Consider the following 13,938-nt stretch of genomic DNA (forward strand, 5'->3'; position numbering starts at 1 on the left):
GCATCCTCATCCCTCAGAGAAGCAATTACGGAAAACCCATGGCTGGCCGCCTTGCTGACCTTTCTCTCCAAAGGCTCCTGTCTCTGCTTTATTCTGAAGATTCCCCACCCCCTAACCCCTGCCTCCACATCTTTAAAGGAAAGTGAGGCAGACAGCCCAGCTGGGGTTCCTTGCAGCAGTTGAAGTGCTTGGCTCAGAGCCGGGGCGTCCTGACAGCGTTGCCCAGTACCTGCTCTATGTAAGCCCTGTGTCAGGTAACACCAAGGGGATCAGAGGAACAACAGAGGGGGAAGGAAAGCCCCTCCACAACTCCAGATCCCACGGGTTCTCCCTCCTTTCCAGACTGTGGTTTGATTTTGACTCCTAAGTACCCTTTCTCGGATCTCTCCTTTCTTGTTCCCCAGTGACTGGCACTGAGCCCCTTAAACAAGTAGGCATCGTGGGGAAATGGAGGCAGAGATGGGAACAGCTCAACTGTGCTGACATTGCTGCGGGAACACACATTTTTGTGGCTCAAGCCCCCTTGCCAAATGGCAATATAAAGCCCTTTCAATTCACGTGCGTAAAGAAGAAAATAATTAAACTCTTCTGTCGAGGATCACCTGGCTCCCCCCATCCATTCACTTAGGATGTTTTGTTCCCACTGGAGCGTATGATTGGAAAACAAAGGTAAATGAGAGCAATTTATTCCCGGATCACTTCCCCCCCCCCCCCCAGCAGGATTAAAGCTGCCTCAGCCATAAAGAGTTTACAAACTCTAAAGAAAGATAATAACTTCCCTTCTCACGGCCCGGTCATGGGGAGGTAATGCATGTTTCCAATCAGCTGAGAATGTAACTCAAATGGTAGGTTTTATTTCAGTTTAATCCGCCTGCGAGTTCACTTTCAAGGTAAGAGGGACCACAACCTGCAATGTGAACAGAGTTTATTAACTTTGAAGTCTCCTCCTAAAGGTGGAGGAGCCAGCTTAGTCTACTCCTCACCCCAAAGACTTGACTGGCTTGGGGGCCTGGTGTGGTTGGTGCCTGCCTGGGGCATGGGGTGAGCTCTGAGCAGGAGGAGGGGCCTCAGTGATTCAGAGCCCAGCTAACCTGATGGCAGCATCAGCACCACCAAAAGTCATGGAGGTGACAACGAGCCGTTCACGCAGCATGGAACTTCTGCATGTCTGTTTGCTGCCTACAGCCTGGCCACTCAGTGGGCTGCTGTGGGAAGAAGCCATTCTCAGGTCCTGTTGCAACTCTCTCTGGTCACATGGCAAACTTGACCTAGCCCCCTGTCCCTGTCTTCCTTCACACATTTACAAAGTCATCGTCCATTGGAAAGGAAAAGGAGCTGTTTCCTTGATTGGCCTACTGTGGAAACTTTAATGGGTAAGGTTACCACTGGGAAGCCCTGCCCTCCCCAATCCTTCCCTTGGCAACGTAGATGCCTCCAGCAGGGAGAGATCTTAGCGGGCTTCCCTGACTCAGATGGTAAAGAATCTGCCTGCAATATGGGAGACCTGGGTTTCATCCCTGAATCAGGAAGATCCCCTGGAGAAGGAACTGGCAACCCACTCCAGTATTCTTGCCTGGAGAATCTCCATGGACAGAGGAGCCTGGCAGACTAGAGTCCATAGGGTCGCAAAGAGTCGGGCATGACTGAGCAACTAACACACACACACACACACACACACACACACACTACAGAGAATCTCTTTAAGACACAATCTGGCCTGTGAGGAGTCTTGCTTCAGGGAGGCCGTGTTTCCTAGCATGTGTTTGGGGGAGGAGGTCTGTGTGGACCCCAGGCCCAAACTCAATCCAGCCAACCCAACCCCTGACTGCTGTGGTGCTGTGGCTAGGTGTCCACCAGGGTGTCTCCTGGGGGCACCTATGTGCCCCTGTTTGGAGCAGGAAGTCCTGGATGAGAGCTGTCTGTTGGTGATGTGGGGCCCTGTCAAATCAGTCAACCTTCCTCTGTAGTCATCGCACAGAATTTCAAAAACCCAGAGTCTGGGTTAAGTTTGGGCAGCAGAGGCTCAAGAACTAGGCAGAAGAACCAGCCTTGTCCTGCCTCAACCAGAGGGTCTGGACTGCCCCAGGGCAACCCTCTCACCAGCCTAGCAGGTGAGATTTACTTTCTACCCTCGGCATGGCGGCCTTCTTGCCCCAGCCCTGCCCACAGCAGGCCTTGGTTCTGCCCTCCCTGGCCCTGAGAGGCCCAGCTCAAGCCCTAGCACCATCAAGGTGACTGCTTTCCTGACCACATCTGCCTGTCTGCCCACCCCTCCCTGCCCAGCTCTGTGATGACCATCAGGAAATCAGCAGCAACAACCCAGGGTTCTTGTTTGTACAGAGCTTAGGCTCTCACAGGAGAGAAAGACATGGACTCTGTGGGCACAGTATTCTCTGGGAGAGAATGGCCAGGCTGGGCCATGACCAGAACTGCACTGTCTGCTGCATTTGCCGCCACGACAACTTCCCGGTCTTCTTCGTGCCTCAGAGCCCCGCACTGGGGCTGTTTATGGAGATTTCTCGCGTCTCCCTCTTGTGTGGAGAAGGCAATGGCAACCCTCTCCAGTACTCTTGCCTGGAAAATCCCATGGATGGAGGAGCCTGGTAGGCTGCAGTCCATAGGGTCACGAAGAGTCGGACACGTCTGAAGCGACTTAGCAGCAGCAGCAGCCCTCTTGTGTCATCCCTCCTCGAGGTGAAGCAGTGACTCACACATGGGTTGAGGAGACTCTCATTTTTGGAAAAGCAGAGGAATGTAGGGGTTACGGTGCCTGAAAAGGCACAAGGAATGACTTCTAAATTTCCAGATGTTGTCTTAGAGAATTGTAGCACTCTGGGATACACCTGAATGTAATTGATGTAGCTCTTTGTAGCAGATGTGTGTATGTGTGTGTGTAAGCTGAGTCCATGGTTCTACATGCATTCCATTCATTCCACTAGATCGAACAATGAAAGCTATCCTATTGAGCACTTCCTGTGTGCCAGACACTGCACTAGGTGCTTTGTATGCTGTGCCTCATTTTATCTTCTCAGAGCTGTCATTTTTCCCATTTTACAGAAGAAGAAAGTGAGGTACCAGGAGATTCAGTCATTTGTCCAAGATCACAGAGGTAGTAAGTGTGGAGCGAGGATTCTCACCCAGACAACAGCCTGACTGCAGAGCCCCAGCTTGGAGCTAGCACAGTGTGAATGTGTATGTGTGTGTGTGTGTGTGCGCTCATGCACGCCTCTGAGCCACGTGGGCTGCCTGTGTATGGAAGATGAGAGAATGTAGAGGACACTGTTGAGAGGGACTCACCACCCTGCTCAGTCTGAGCAGCAAAGAAAAGGGGTATCATGTTCACAGACCAGGGCCTGAAGCCAACCTGATAGCTCTAGCTAGCTAGATGAGATAGCTAGACTAGGTAGCTAGATGAGAAAGGGGGTGGGTGTCAGGCTCTGGTGATTGAAATGGTTTCTACCCAAGAAAAATGGAGGCTTACCTGGAGTGGAGCTTTGCTGTCTTGGAAACGTGCTATGAGGCAGGCAGTGAGTTTCTGGAAGGGACTTCACGTACAGGTGAGGTCTGAAAACAACAAGCTGGGTGTTTCTTGGCTCCCTTCCACCCTATCTCTCATCTTGCCCTCCTCTGGCCTGCTGTGTGGTCCGTCCTGGGGCCCAGAGGGCCTCACAGACTTCACCCAAAGTCAGAAACTCTTGCAGAGAGGAGGCAGGCTGCTCCCTCTCCTAGGCCAGCTGGGACGGGTTCACTTCTTCCTGGAGGGGAGAGAGTCCTCAGTCCTCATGATGTAGTCCTCAGTCGTGTTCAGCAAAGGTTCCTTGGTGGAGGAGGGAAGCTGCACCCTGGGGACTCTGGGGAGCCACCAGCCAGCTTCTGCTCTTCTTCTACCTTTGATGTTCAGTCTCCAGGGAGTGGCTTCTCAGTTCTGCATGAGAAGGGCTGCTGCTCCCTAATGCATAGTTTGAGGGACACTTTGGTCTCTGGGGGGATTGTTGTGTGAAAAATAAAGGCAGTTCCAAAACAGTGGGCTTCGTCAGATCACACCACACATGGCTTCTGCTGCTCACCAGCCCTTGACCCTTGTGTTTCCCATTCTATAAACCCCAAATAGTGGGCCTTCTGGTGCCAACATTTATGATATTAAACCCCCTCCTGACTGCCCACTAGTCCATGGCTAAGACAAAATTTTTCACTAGGGAATCACAGAATATGGATAAGTCCTTGGGCTCTGGAGTCAGTCTGCCCAGCTCCTAAACTTCTCTCACTCCATATACCTACCTAAGTGAGCCCTTGGGTCAGGACCTATGTTGCCCTCTCTCAAGTCTCGCAATAGAAGCTAATGCTTACTGAGCACCCACGGTGTGCCAGGTGCTGCCCTAAAGGCTTTATGTATGCCACCTCCTAACACCCTCACAACAGCTCCAGCAGAGAGGTGCTATCATCTTACCCATTTTCCAGGATACATGGAGAGACAAATATAGGCTAAGTCACTTGCCTGAGATCACATAGCTTGCGAGTGGCATGATGTTGAGCGAGATACTTCGCCTTTCTGAGCCTCAGTTTCCTCATTTGTACAGTGTGGCTAGTACCATTGTCTTTCTGGGTGTTGTGAAGACTGAATGGGGGAATTCACATAGCACCTAGCAGAGTGCTGAGTGTATAGCAAGTACTCACCAGACATGGCCACTTTAGAGCTGAGGTTAATAACCCCAGTGTGAAGAGAGAGAAAACACCATGTCTCTAGCATTTCCTACAGTGAGTTAACTCCAGAATGCATATCTTTACTGAGTCCCCTGGAAACTCCTTGAGGGCAGGTGCTTGGTCAGCCTATTCATTGCTGGTTCCTGGGGCTTTGCACAGCATCTGACACAAGGTAGGTGCTTGGTGAGAGTCTGATGAATGACTGAGTGAAGGACTGCTTTGGGGTCCCCTTGGGCCATTCACAGCTTTGGACAGCCCCTTTCTCTTACATCCCTCATCCTCTCCTGCCTTGTGGCTGTGACTTGAGTGTATCTGCCTCACTCCTTGTAAAATAGAATCTTCCCAAGTCAGAGCAGCCTGGGTCCTGCCCACTGTTATCTTTGCCAAGGATTTGATGTCAGACCTGGCAGTGCAGTGGAAATTCCTTGCAGCCTGGGTGCAAAAGGATCTCTCTTCTTGGGCGGGAAGTGGAGAATGTTGAAAACCTTGTTGAAGGTGGTTACAGACTGGGAATGTGAGCCAGCCAATTGGCAGCTTCAGGGCCTTGGATATCACAGAGCAGGGTCTAGGCTGATGGCAACCATCTGGGCCTGAGGCCCCTCCTTTCATTATACAGCTGAACATGGTTTCTAAACCACACTCCCCATCTCCAGGATGGCATGGAGTGTGGCTGCTTATGCTCTGCTCCCCAGCACTTGCCTCCCAACATTCGCTGAGAAAATGAGCCCACGCTTGATCCCCTGCTAGTCCACCTGCATGGGCACCTGAGCCACCCTTGAGTGAAATGACCGCTGAACTGCGTTCTACCGCAACCTCCCACCCCGCCTTCTCATAGAGTTAGTCCTGGAAGAGCCCATTGCTCGGGAAGCCACCTTCCCCTGAAGACTTCTGCTCTCTGGTCCTCCAAGACTTCAATCCACAGATGAGAGTGAGGGATCATGAGGATGAGGCGGTTATGGTGAGAGTGAATTCCCAAGCAGGCCCAGCCCCCAGCTCCCTATCCCCAGGAAACCCTGGACTCTACCTTCGTCCTTTCCAGAGATGTGAGCCCCCACCTCTCCAATTTCCTCTTACACCTCTTCTCTATTTCCCGCCCCCACCTCTGTGTGACGACGTGACGTCCATGCGGCCCATCTGGGGGATCAGGGAATCCTGTTGGGCATGCCAGCTTAATGAAATACTTGCAGTTTATTAAACACAGGCTTCCCTAAGCCCCGAGAGCCTGTGGGTATTTGAAAGCCCAAGGTAACTCCGAGCTACCACAAATGTAATTGTTACATGTGTCCCTGCATTCCTGGTGCAACCTCAAACTCCAACTCTTAAACGGCACACAAAATTAGCGACATAAAGTAACTCCTAGTCTGAGGAGAGGGGGAAATGTGGGGAAACACTGAGGGAGGCTCCCAGAACCCCTCAGGGCCTTTAAAAGTATATGAAGTTCCTGTTACCTTGCATAGCTGGGGCCGTGGAGGGCGCTCCCCTCACCCCCGGCCATTCATGTTTGCAGAATCGGTTCATTATTACGCGGGCCTGGCCTGTCAACCTGGCATGATGTAGCTTGAATACTTCAAGTCCCGTTTCAGCCGAGGCGTGCTCCAGGGTGGTCGGCGGGGCTAGCTGAACGCACCGTCTAGGGGCTCCCTCTGGAGTGGTATTTCTGGCGCTCCTCCAGGGCTGGGCTGGAGAGGGCTGTGGAGAAACCCCAGGTGACCTGGAGCCCCCTGCCCGGAACCTGGGGGAGGCTTCTCCTCGGGCACGCTTTCCCGTTCGTCCGTCTCCTCCGCGCAGAGCCTGTAAATCAGGGGCGAGGGGCTGAGATGGAAGCAGCAGACAAAGGCCTCCAGGGAGGGGCCTCCCTCGATGCGGACCACCATCTGGACGCCAGAGAAGGCGACTCTGTTGATGGCGCCCAGGGGCACCTGCTCCAGGAACCTCAGCGTCAGCCCATTGACCCACACGCTGCCCTTGCGGCTCAGGGCCTTCAAGCTGAAGGCCAGCTGGGCGCCGCCCTTCTCCAGATAGGGCTCCAGTGACAGGTGCTGGCGGGAGAGGCGAGGGAGCTGCAGCCGGAGGTGGGCGTCGGGGCCCCGGCCCACCAGCAGCGGGCTGGTGTTGTGCTCCAGCTGAGGAGGGACATCAGCAAAGATGGCAGAGCCCAGCGTGGGGTGGTGCAGGCTCACTTGAAGGACTGTGAGGGGCCTCTCCATGGACAGGAGCCTGGGAAAGATAGAACACAGATGCACAGGCCTGAGTGGTGGCGGTCACTCCTCTGTGATTCCTTGAGCCCGCATATGCTTGCCCCCCTCAGGGATCCCCAGTCACCTCCAGCCAAGCAGAGCCGGGCACTGAGCGTGGATGTGGTCACTCTGCTCCAGCCAGGCTGTAGCCATGGCCAGAGCTGGTGTGGAAGCTCAGGCCCACTGTTTCTAGCCTCAGCTTCATCCCTAACACATTCTGTGAGTTAGTGGGGCAGGCCACTCACTCTCTAAATTTTAGTTCTCTTTAACATAACATAGGTACATCCATCCTTGTCCTTGCAAAGTCCAAGGCACACCAGCCTGTGTGGTGGGATTTTGGTGGCATATTGGCATTTGGGGACAATTTGCCTGGCTTCCTGGGAAAGCAAGGATGGAAGATAGGATCCACCTTCCTTGTATCCGACAGTCACGTGACAAACGCTTGCTGAGGTGCAAGCCAGGCACTGACTAGCTGCTGGTACAAGCAGATCAACAGGAGCACTCAGTTGCATAAGGAGAAAGGGCTTCTAGTTCCCGACATTAAGGAGAGGGACCCATTAAGGAGAGGGAACCCCTGCCTGCTCCTGGGAGATGGGAAAGGCTGCCTGGACACCCCAAGGAAGAACAAAAACACCTAGCACATTCCAGAGGACGAGATGGTTGGATGGCATCACTGAGTCAATGGACGTGAGTTTAAGCAGGCTCCTGGAGTTGATGAAGGACAGGGAAGCCTGATGTGCTGCAGTCCATGGGATCTCAAAGAGTTGGACAGGACTGAGCGATTGAACAACAGAAACAAGCACATACCAAGTGCTCCTATGGACGCTAATACTGCGAACATCTGCTCCTCACTGTCTGGGGCAGAAGACGGGTCCCTGAGGATGCACTTGGCAAGAGCTGAGATCTCTCTCAGAACTGATAGGGGCTCCCAGGAGGTTGACTGGCCATATCTGCCCATGTGCAATGCACACGTCCCTTGCCCCAGCAACTTCATTGCCAGAAATTTGTCCTTCAGAATCTAACTGGAACAGGCAGGGAGGCTCTGTTCCCCCGTGGAGATGAGGAACATAAACTCCCTGGCATGTGCAACAACCCCAGATGGCCCAGGACCTGCCACCACCTTCTGCAGGAACTGAGGGCTGAGTGGATCTGAATAGCTAACTGTATGCTTTTTCCAGCTCCAGGCTTTTGCTTACAGTACTTTCTTTCCTGAAAACACATCTTCCATCCCAAACTGCTCTTCTTTAAAGGCCTGGTTCAGATGTGACCTCTTCCATGAAGCTCTTTTCCTCTGTCTGCACTCTGACTCTCACAACAAGGAGACTCCCCCCAGGGCTGCCCCCTTTCCATTGTGTGTCAGTGATGTGGGTCCTTGTCCCATCTTCTCTGTTGTCCCTGAGACCTCCCGAGGGTAGAACTGCCTCCATGCCCTGTGTCCCACTGCCTAGTACAGACAGCACTGGGCCACAGCAAGTGTCTGGAGGCACATTTGCCAAATAGCTAAATGAGAAGAGGCTCACACACGTGAAAACCATGTGAAATCAAGTCCAGAGCAACCCCATGTGAGAGTCTGGTCCTTAAAGGCTGTGGGACAGCCTTCAGTCCCCTCCAAACTCTGGACCCCCTGTCTTTTGGTGAAGTAATGGTGAGAGCCCCTCAATCTGATAGTGAGTGGTGAGCCCTTAGGACACCCCGTTTTCCCTCATGCATACACACACACTGCCCACACACACCCCATTCGCATCCCGCATCTGGCCCCAGTATTCCTGCAGAAAGCCTTTCCCTCAGGTGTGTGTACACCGGCCCTATTTACTTTCATTTATATAAGTACAAGAACAGCTGAGCTGGACATCCAAGTCCTCAGGCCTGGCCAGAAACTTGAGGTTCACTTCTAGGAACCAGTCCCATGGCCTAGGGACCCTAAGAGAATCCCCTGGAAAGAAGAGTTCACCACTGTTCCTGTGACCTTACTCTGCTTCGCTGGGAACTCTAGAGCCCATAGCAATCCCCCTGGCCCTGCAGAGCTCTTCTCCTGTCTCCAGTTATTCTGGGGTATGTGCCTGGAGAGAAGCCTGTAGGGGCCCTGCTCCCCGCCCCGCTGCCCTCAAGTTTAAGTTCAAGCCCCTCTGATCTCCACCTACCTTACTTTCTGGGGCACACCTAGCTCTGGGACAGCAGCTGTGAGCTCCCTTGGGGGCAGGGGGTATGTGAGTCTGGGCTGGGGCAGGCCTGGGGATGGCAATGACAGCTGCGGTTTGGGGAGGTGATACGTCACCATGTGCCTCGACTTTGTTGCTCTCTTCCTTTTTCCCTTTAGGAAAGAAACTGGAAGTGTAATTTCCTGTTGCAGAAGTGCAACCCCACTGCTGAGAGGTTGAAAACCCCCGTCTGGGACCGTGGCTAGGAGAGGCCGCTGAGTTCCCTCCTGGGTTTCATCTTGGCAGGTTTCCGCTGCCCTGTGCCTGGGGACCTTGAGAATGTCTCCGGGGTGTCAGCTGAGTTCCTCTTCTCCCCTGCCAGGTGTGGGGGTGGCGGGATGGGGGGGAAGGCATCCCAGACCTGTTAGAAAGGGGAGCCATTTTGGACAGATGGCCAGTGAGGGGCATCCCCACTGTACGTGGGAGACTGTGAGAGGGCCACTGTGGCTGGACTGGTGGTGGCCGAGGGAGCTGTGGGTGACATGGTGGTCCATTGAGTGTCTCAGGAAAGGACAGGGCCTCCAGGGAAGGAGAAAACAGCTGCTCACAGAGGGTGGCCTCTCCCACAGGAGACAGCAGGAGGGCCCCCTCCTATGTCCACCCATCTGGAGTCCCACTGGCCTTTGGGAGCAGCCTGGACCAGACCAAGATGGATGTGTGCCCAGCACTGTGGGGTCTGGCCATCCTTGAAGTGACCCAGTGTTACTACAGTGTAACCCTTCACTTGGTGCGGTTCTACCTAGTCTGCCAGTGTGGCCTTCCTTCCATTGTACCCACCAACTAGCTAAGCTGGCAAGAGACATGTGCCCATCTTATACAGGGGGCGAACAAGGCTCTAAGAGGGGCAGTGTCTGCTCCAAGTTCCCAGAACGAGTCAACAACATCATTCTTTCACTTTTTTCCCATCAAACCCTGGCTATCCTGAGGATTCTTGGAGGTTATACAGGTGAGTGTTATAGGCTGGGCCACTCCTATCAGCCAGCGGGTGCCTCTCCAATCTGCCTCCTTGACCCCCAGGCCCACTGCTTACTTCCTCCTCATGTTACCCTTGTGGCTCCAGAGATTTCAGCAGGCCACACACTGGGGCTAAGTCTCTGTGGGTACTATTCAGGACTCCTAGCATGCACCCTCTATTCTCAGCAAATTATTTGCTTTATTAGTAGGAAGGAAAAACAGACAGCTCTGAAAACAGTCATCCATCCCTGCCTACCCCAGCCTGTGACACAACCACTGGGGCTCCCCCAGAGACGGGAACTATACCTGCCCCAGAAATGAACCAAGCTCTCTCCCTGTATCCCATCTCCTCCATGTACTCTCCATCTCTGAGCTCCAATCTGTGTGAGCTGTGCCAAGCATGTGTGTGAGGCCTGCCCTCAGGGAGTGTGCCTTCAGGATACCCAGGATGCCAACATTCTCAGTGGGAGCACATGGAGATCTTGGCATACACGGTTGTCGCAATAGAAGAGCGGAGGTGAGAGAGACACTTGGAGTATTCTAGCAGGGCTTCATGGAGAAAGGAGTCCCTAGAGCCTGCTCTTAACCTCAAAGCTAGACTGGAGAGGCTGGTTGTCTAGCAGTTAAAGGTTGGCTTTGGTGTCAGTTATATCTGGATTCAAGTTTTGTATCTTTTTTATGATTGCCTGATCCTGGGCAAATCTTTTCACCTTTCCTGACTCAGGTTTTCCACCTGTGAAATGGGGACAGCCATAACACCTACCTCAATAGTCTGTTCTGAGGATTCCTTTTTTGAAAAGCATTAAAAAGCTTAGGTCAGAGAAGGCAATGGCACCCCACTCCAATACTCTTGCCTAGAAAATCCCGTGGATGGAGGAGCCTGGTGGGCTGCAGTCCATGGGGTCGCACAGAGTCGGACACGACTGAGCGACTTCACTTTCACTTTTCACTTTCATGCACTGGAGAAGGAAATGGCAACCCACTCCAGTGTTCTTGCCTGGAGAATCCCAGGGACGGCGGAGCCTGGTGGGCTGCCGTCTATGGGGTCACAGAGTCGGACATGACTGAAGCGACTTAGCAGCAGCAGCAGCAGCAGGAGCAAAAAGCTTAGGTATGGTACTTGGCACACAGAGACGAACTCAACAAATGGGAGCTGACACAAATAATCAATGAGATTTCAACTCCTGCCATGAAACAGGTGGTGACAGACTAACCTTCCCACTAAGAGCAGTTATAAATGGTAGGTTTTTTAAAACATTTGTTTGAAGATATTGGAGAGCAACAAGGCAGCTGGACTTGAGGGCCCAGGACCCCACTGAGAAGAAAAGCCCATTTACTTTAATTTTTCTAAGATTTATTTGTGATGCAGACCATTTTTAAAGACTTTATTGAATTTGTTACAATGTTGCTTCTGTTTTATGTTCTGGCTGTTTTCTTCTTTTTGGCCATGATGCATGTGGAATCTTAGCTCTCAGACCAGGGATTGAACCCACACCTCATGCATTGGAAGGAGATCCTAACTCCTGGACCGCCAGGGAAGTCCCAGGAAAGCCCATTTATTTAAGCCTGACTTGCTACCCCTCTTCCTTGTGAGACATTTGCCAGTTTGAAAGTGATGTGGGCCTGTAGGCTGAGTAAAGAGTGGCCACGGAGATTCTCGAGGGTCTCCCCAGACAGGGGAGGCACAAACTGGGACTCAGCCCTTGAGAAGCCAAGTGAAAGTGAAAGTGTCTCAGTCGTGTCCGACTCTTTGTGACCCCATGGACTGTACAGTCCATGGAATTCTCAAGCTAAGCACCTGGATAAAAGAGCATGCAGAGAAGTGAGCTCATATTCTGTTCCACCTTCAAGGTGCCTGCTGGTCTCAAAGCAGGAGGAATGAGAAGCCAAGGAACCAAATAAATGCAAGAGTTCAAAGGCTAAGAGGTTCAGCAGAGGGTGTGGCTCTCTCTTGGTGCTGACAGACCAAACTTGGAGGTCAGGTCCAGCCAGGGAAGAGGGGCACCCTGCTAAAAAATCCCCCAGATTTTAAATGAGATTCTGTACAGTACACGGGGACTAAGGACAAACAAAATTAGACCAGGTCTTAAGAAGGTAGAAACCTGGCCCCAGATGATCCCAATCTCTCTTCTCTAACTGACTTCTAGAAGAAAAAGAAATACTTGCTAGACCAAGTTAACATCATACAGAGCCTCTACAACTTCTCATTAACACTGTTCTATGATTAACAACAACAAAAAAGTACTAGGCATGCTAAGCTACAGGTTGTTCAGTCACTCAGTTGTGTCTGACTCTTTGTGACTCCATGGACTGTAGCATATCAGGTCTCCCTGTCCATCACCATCTCCTGGAGCTTGCTCAAACTCATGTCCATTGAGTCAGTGATACCATCCAACCATCTCATCCTCTGTCATTCCTTTCTCCTCCTGCCATCAATCTTTCCCAGCATCAGGGCCTTTTCCAATGAATCGGCTCTTCACATCGGGTGGCCAAAGTATTGGAGCTTCAACTTCAGCATCGCTCCCTCCAATGAATATTTAGGATTGAGTTCCTTTATGATTGACTGGTTTGATCTCCTTACAGTCCAAAGGACTCTCAAGAGTCTTCTTCAACACCACAGTTTAACTGTCCAAAAAACAAGAGAAAAACAGCACAAACAATCTCATTACATATGTCCACAAAAATATCTGCACAAGAATGTTCATAGCAGTTTTATCCTATTAACCCCAAACTGGAAACAGCCCAAAGGTCCATTAAAAGGAAAATGGATAAACAAATTGTATAATATGTATACAGTGAAACACTACAGAGCAGTAAAAAAAAAAAAAAAAGAATGAACCAGTGATACATACAACAATGGAGATGGATCTTAGGACCATTTTGGAGAGCGAAAGAAACCAGGCGCAAATGATACAGACAGTATGATTACATGAAATGCAAGAACAGATAAAACTAGCCTATGGTAATAGAGGTCAGAATATTGAATGATCTCTATGGAGAGGTATTCACTGGTGTGTTTGTTTACTGGGGCAGCCATAACAAAGAACCACAAACAGGGTGGTTTAAATAGAGAAATGTGTTGTCTCAAAATCCTGGGGGCTAAAAGTCCAAGTCTGTTTCAACAGGACTCGTTTCTTTTGAGGGAGACTCTGTCCTTGGCCTCTCACCTGAGTGCTGAGGTTTGCTGGCAATCTTTGGCTTTGCTTGGCTAGTAGAAGCATCACCCTGATCTCTGTCTTCATCATCATGTGGCAGCCTCCTTGAATGCAGTGGTTCCAATGGCAGCATTTCAAGCATGCTGATTGGCTTGTGAGGGAGAGGGACCAGGGGCAAGCAGTCAGGCTAGACTCAGGGTTCTTGCCAGCACCATAACCCTTCTCAGTACAGCTTCACCTCCCTGATGGATGGATGGATAACCAGAAGTCCAGATGGCCACTCTGGGGTGCTTTAAGGTCTGCAGACACACCTGGCACTGAGCCTGCTGAGTGGAAGGTGGCTGGCCACGTTCCAGAGCCTTTCCTCTCAGCCTGTGGGTCTGCCTAGTCCAGGCTACCAGCCAGCTGCATGTCCCTGAACCATGACCTCCTCCCCAGGGTTCCTCACATACACTGCCTTCCCATCTTGGTGATACTCAGGTATTTCTTCCCACCAGCAGAGATGGGCTCCAGGAAGAAACCTGGCAGGGGCTGTGCTGTTCCTAGGTGTATGACCTCGGTTGAGTCTTACCCCGTCTCCATGCTTTAGTTTTTCCCCTGGGGGATGGAACACCTTTCCTCATTGCTCCCTAGAAACAGACTTCAGTGAGAAAAAGGCTATGTCCACCATCCCAGCCCTGCACGAGAGAGTGG

General features: G+C 51.8%; 1 protein-coding gene across 1 annotated transcript; it reads right to left on the reverse strand.

Moving 5' to 3' along the window:
* Positions 1–6,267: 6,267 nt before the first annotated feature.
* On the reverse strand, positions 6,268–12,915 carry TIFAB (TIFA inhibitor). The gene has a single exon (XM_081502971.1). The coding sequence runs from the start codon at positions 6,906–6,908 to the stop codon at positions 6,315–6,317; it is 594 nt and encodes a 197-aa protein (XP_081359097.1). The 5' UTR covers positions 6,909–12,915; the 3' UTR covers positions 6,268–6,314.
* Positions 12,916–13,938: the final 1,023 nt, after the last annotated feature.

The sequence above is a fragment of the Giraffa tippelskirchi genome, chromosome 6 (assembly GCF_054371585.1).
Source record: "Giraffa tippelskirchi isolate mGirTip1 chromosome 6, T2T-mGirTip1v1.2.pri, whole genome shotgun sequence".
Taxonomy (NCBI): domain Eukaryota; kingdom Metazoa; phylum Chordata; class Mammalia; order Artiodactyla; family Giraffidae; genus Giraffa; species Giraffa tippelskirchi.

Excerpts from the sequence above, each read along its gene's own strand:
- TIFAB (XM_081502971.1), bottom strand. The coding sequence starts at position 6,908 with ATGGAGAGGCCCCTCACAGTCCTTCAAGTGAGCCTGCACCACCCCACG.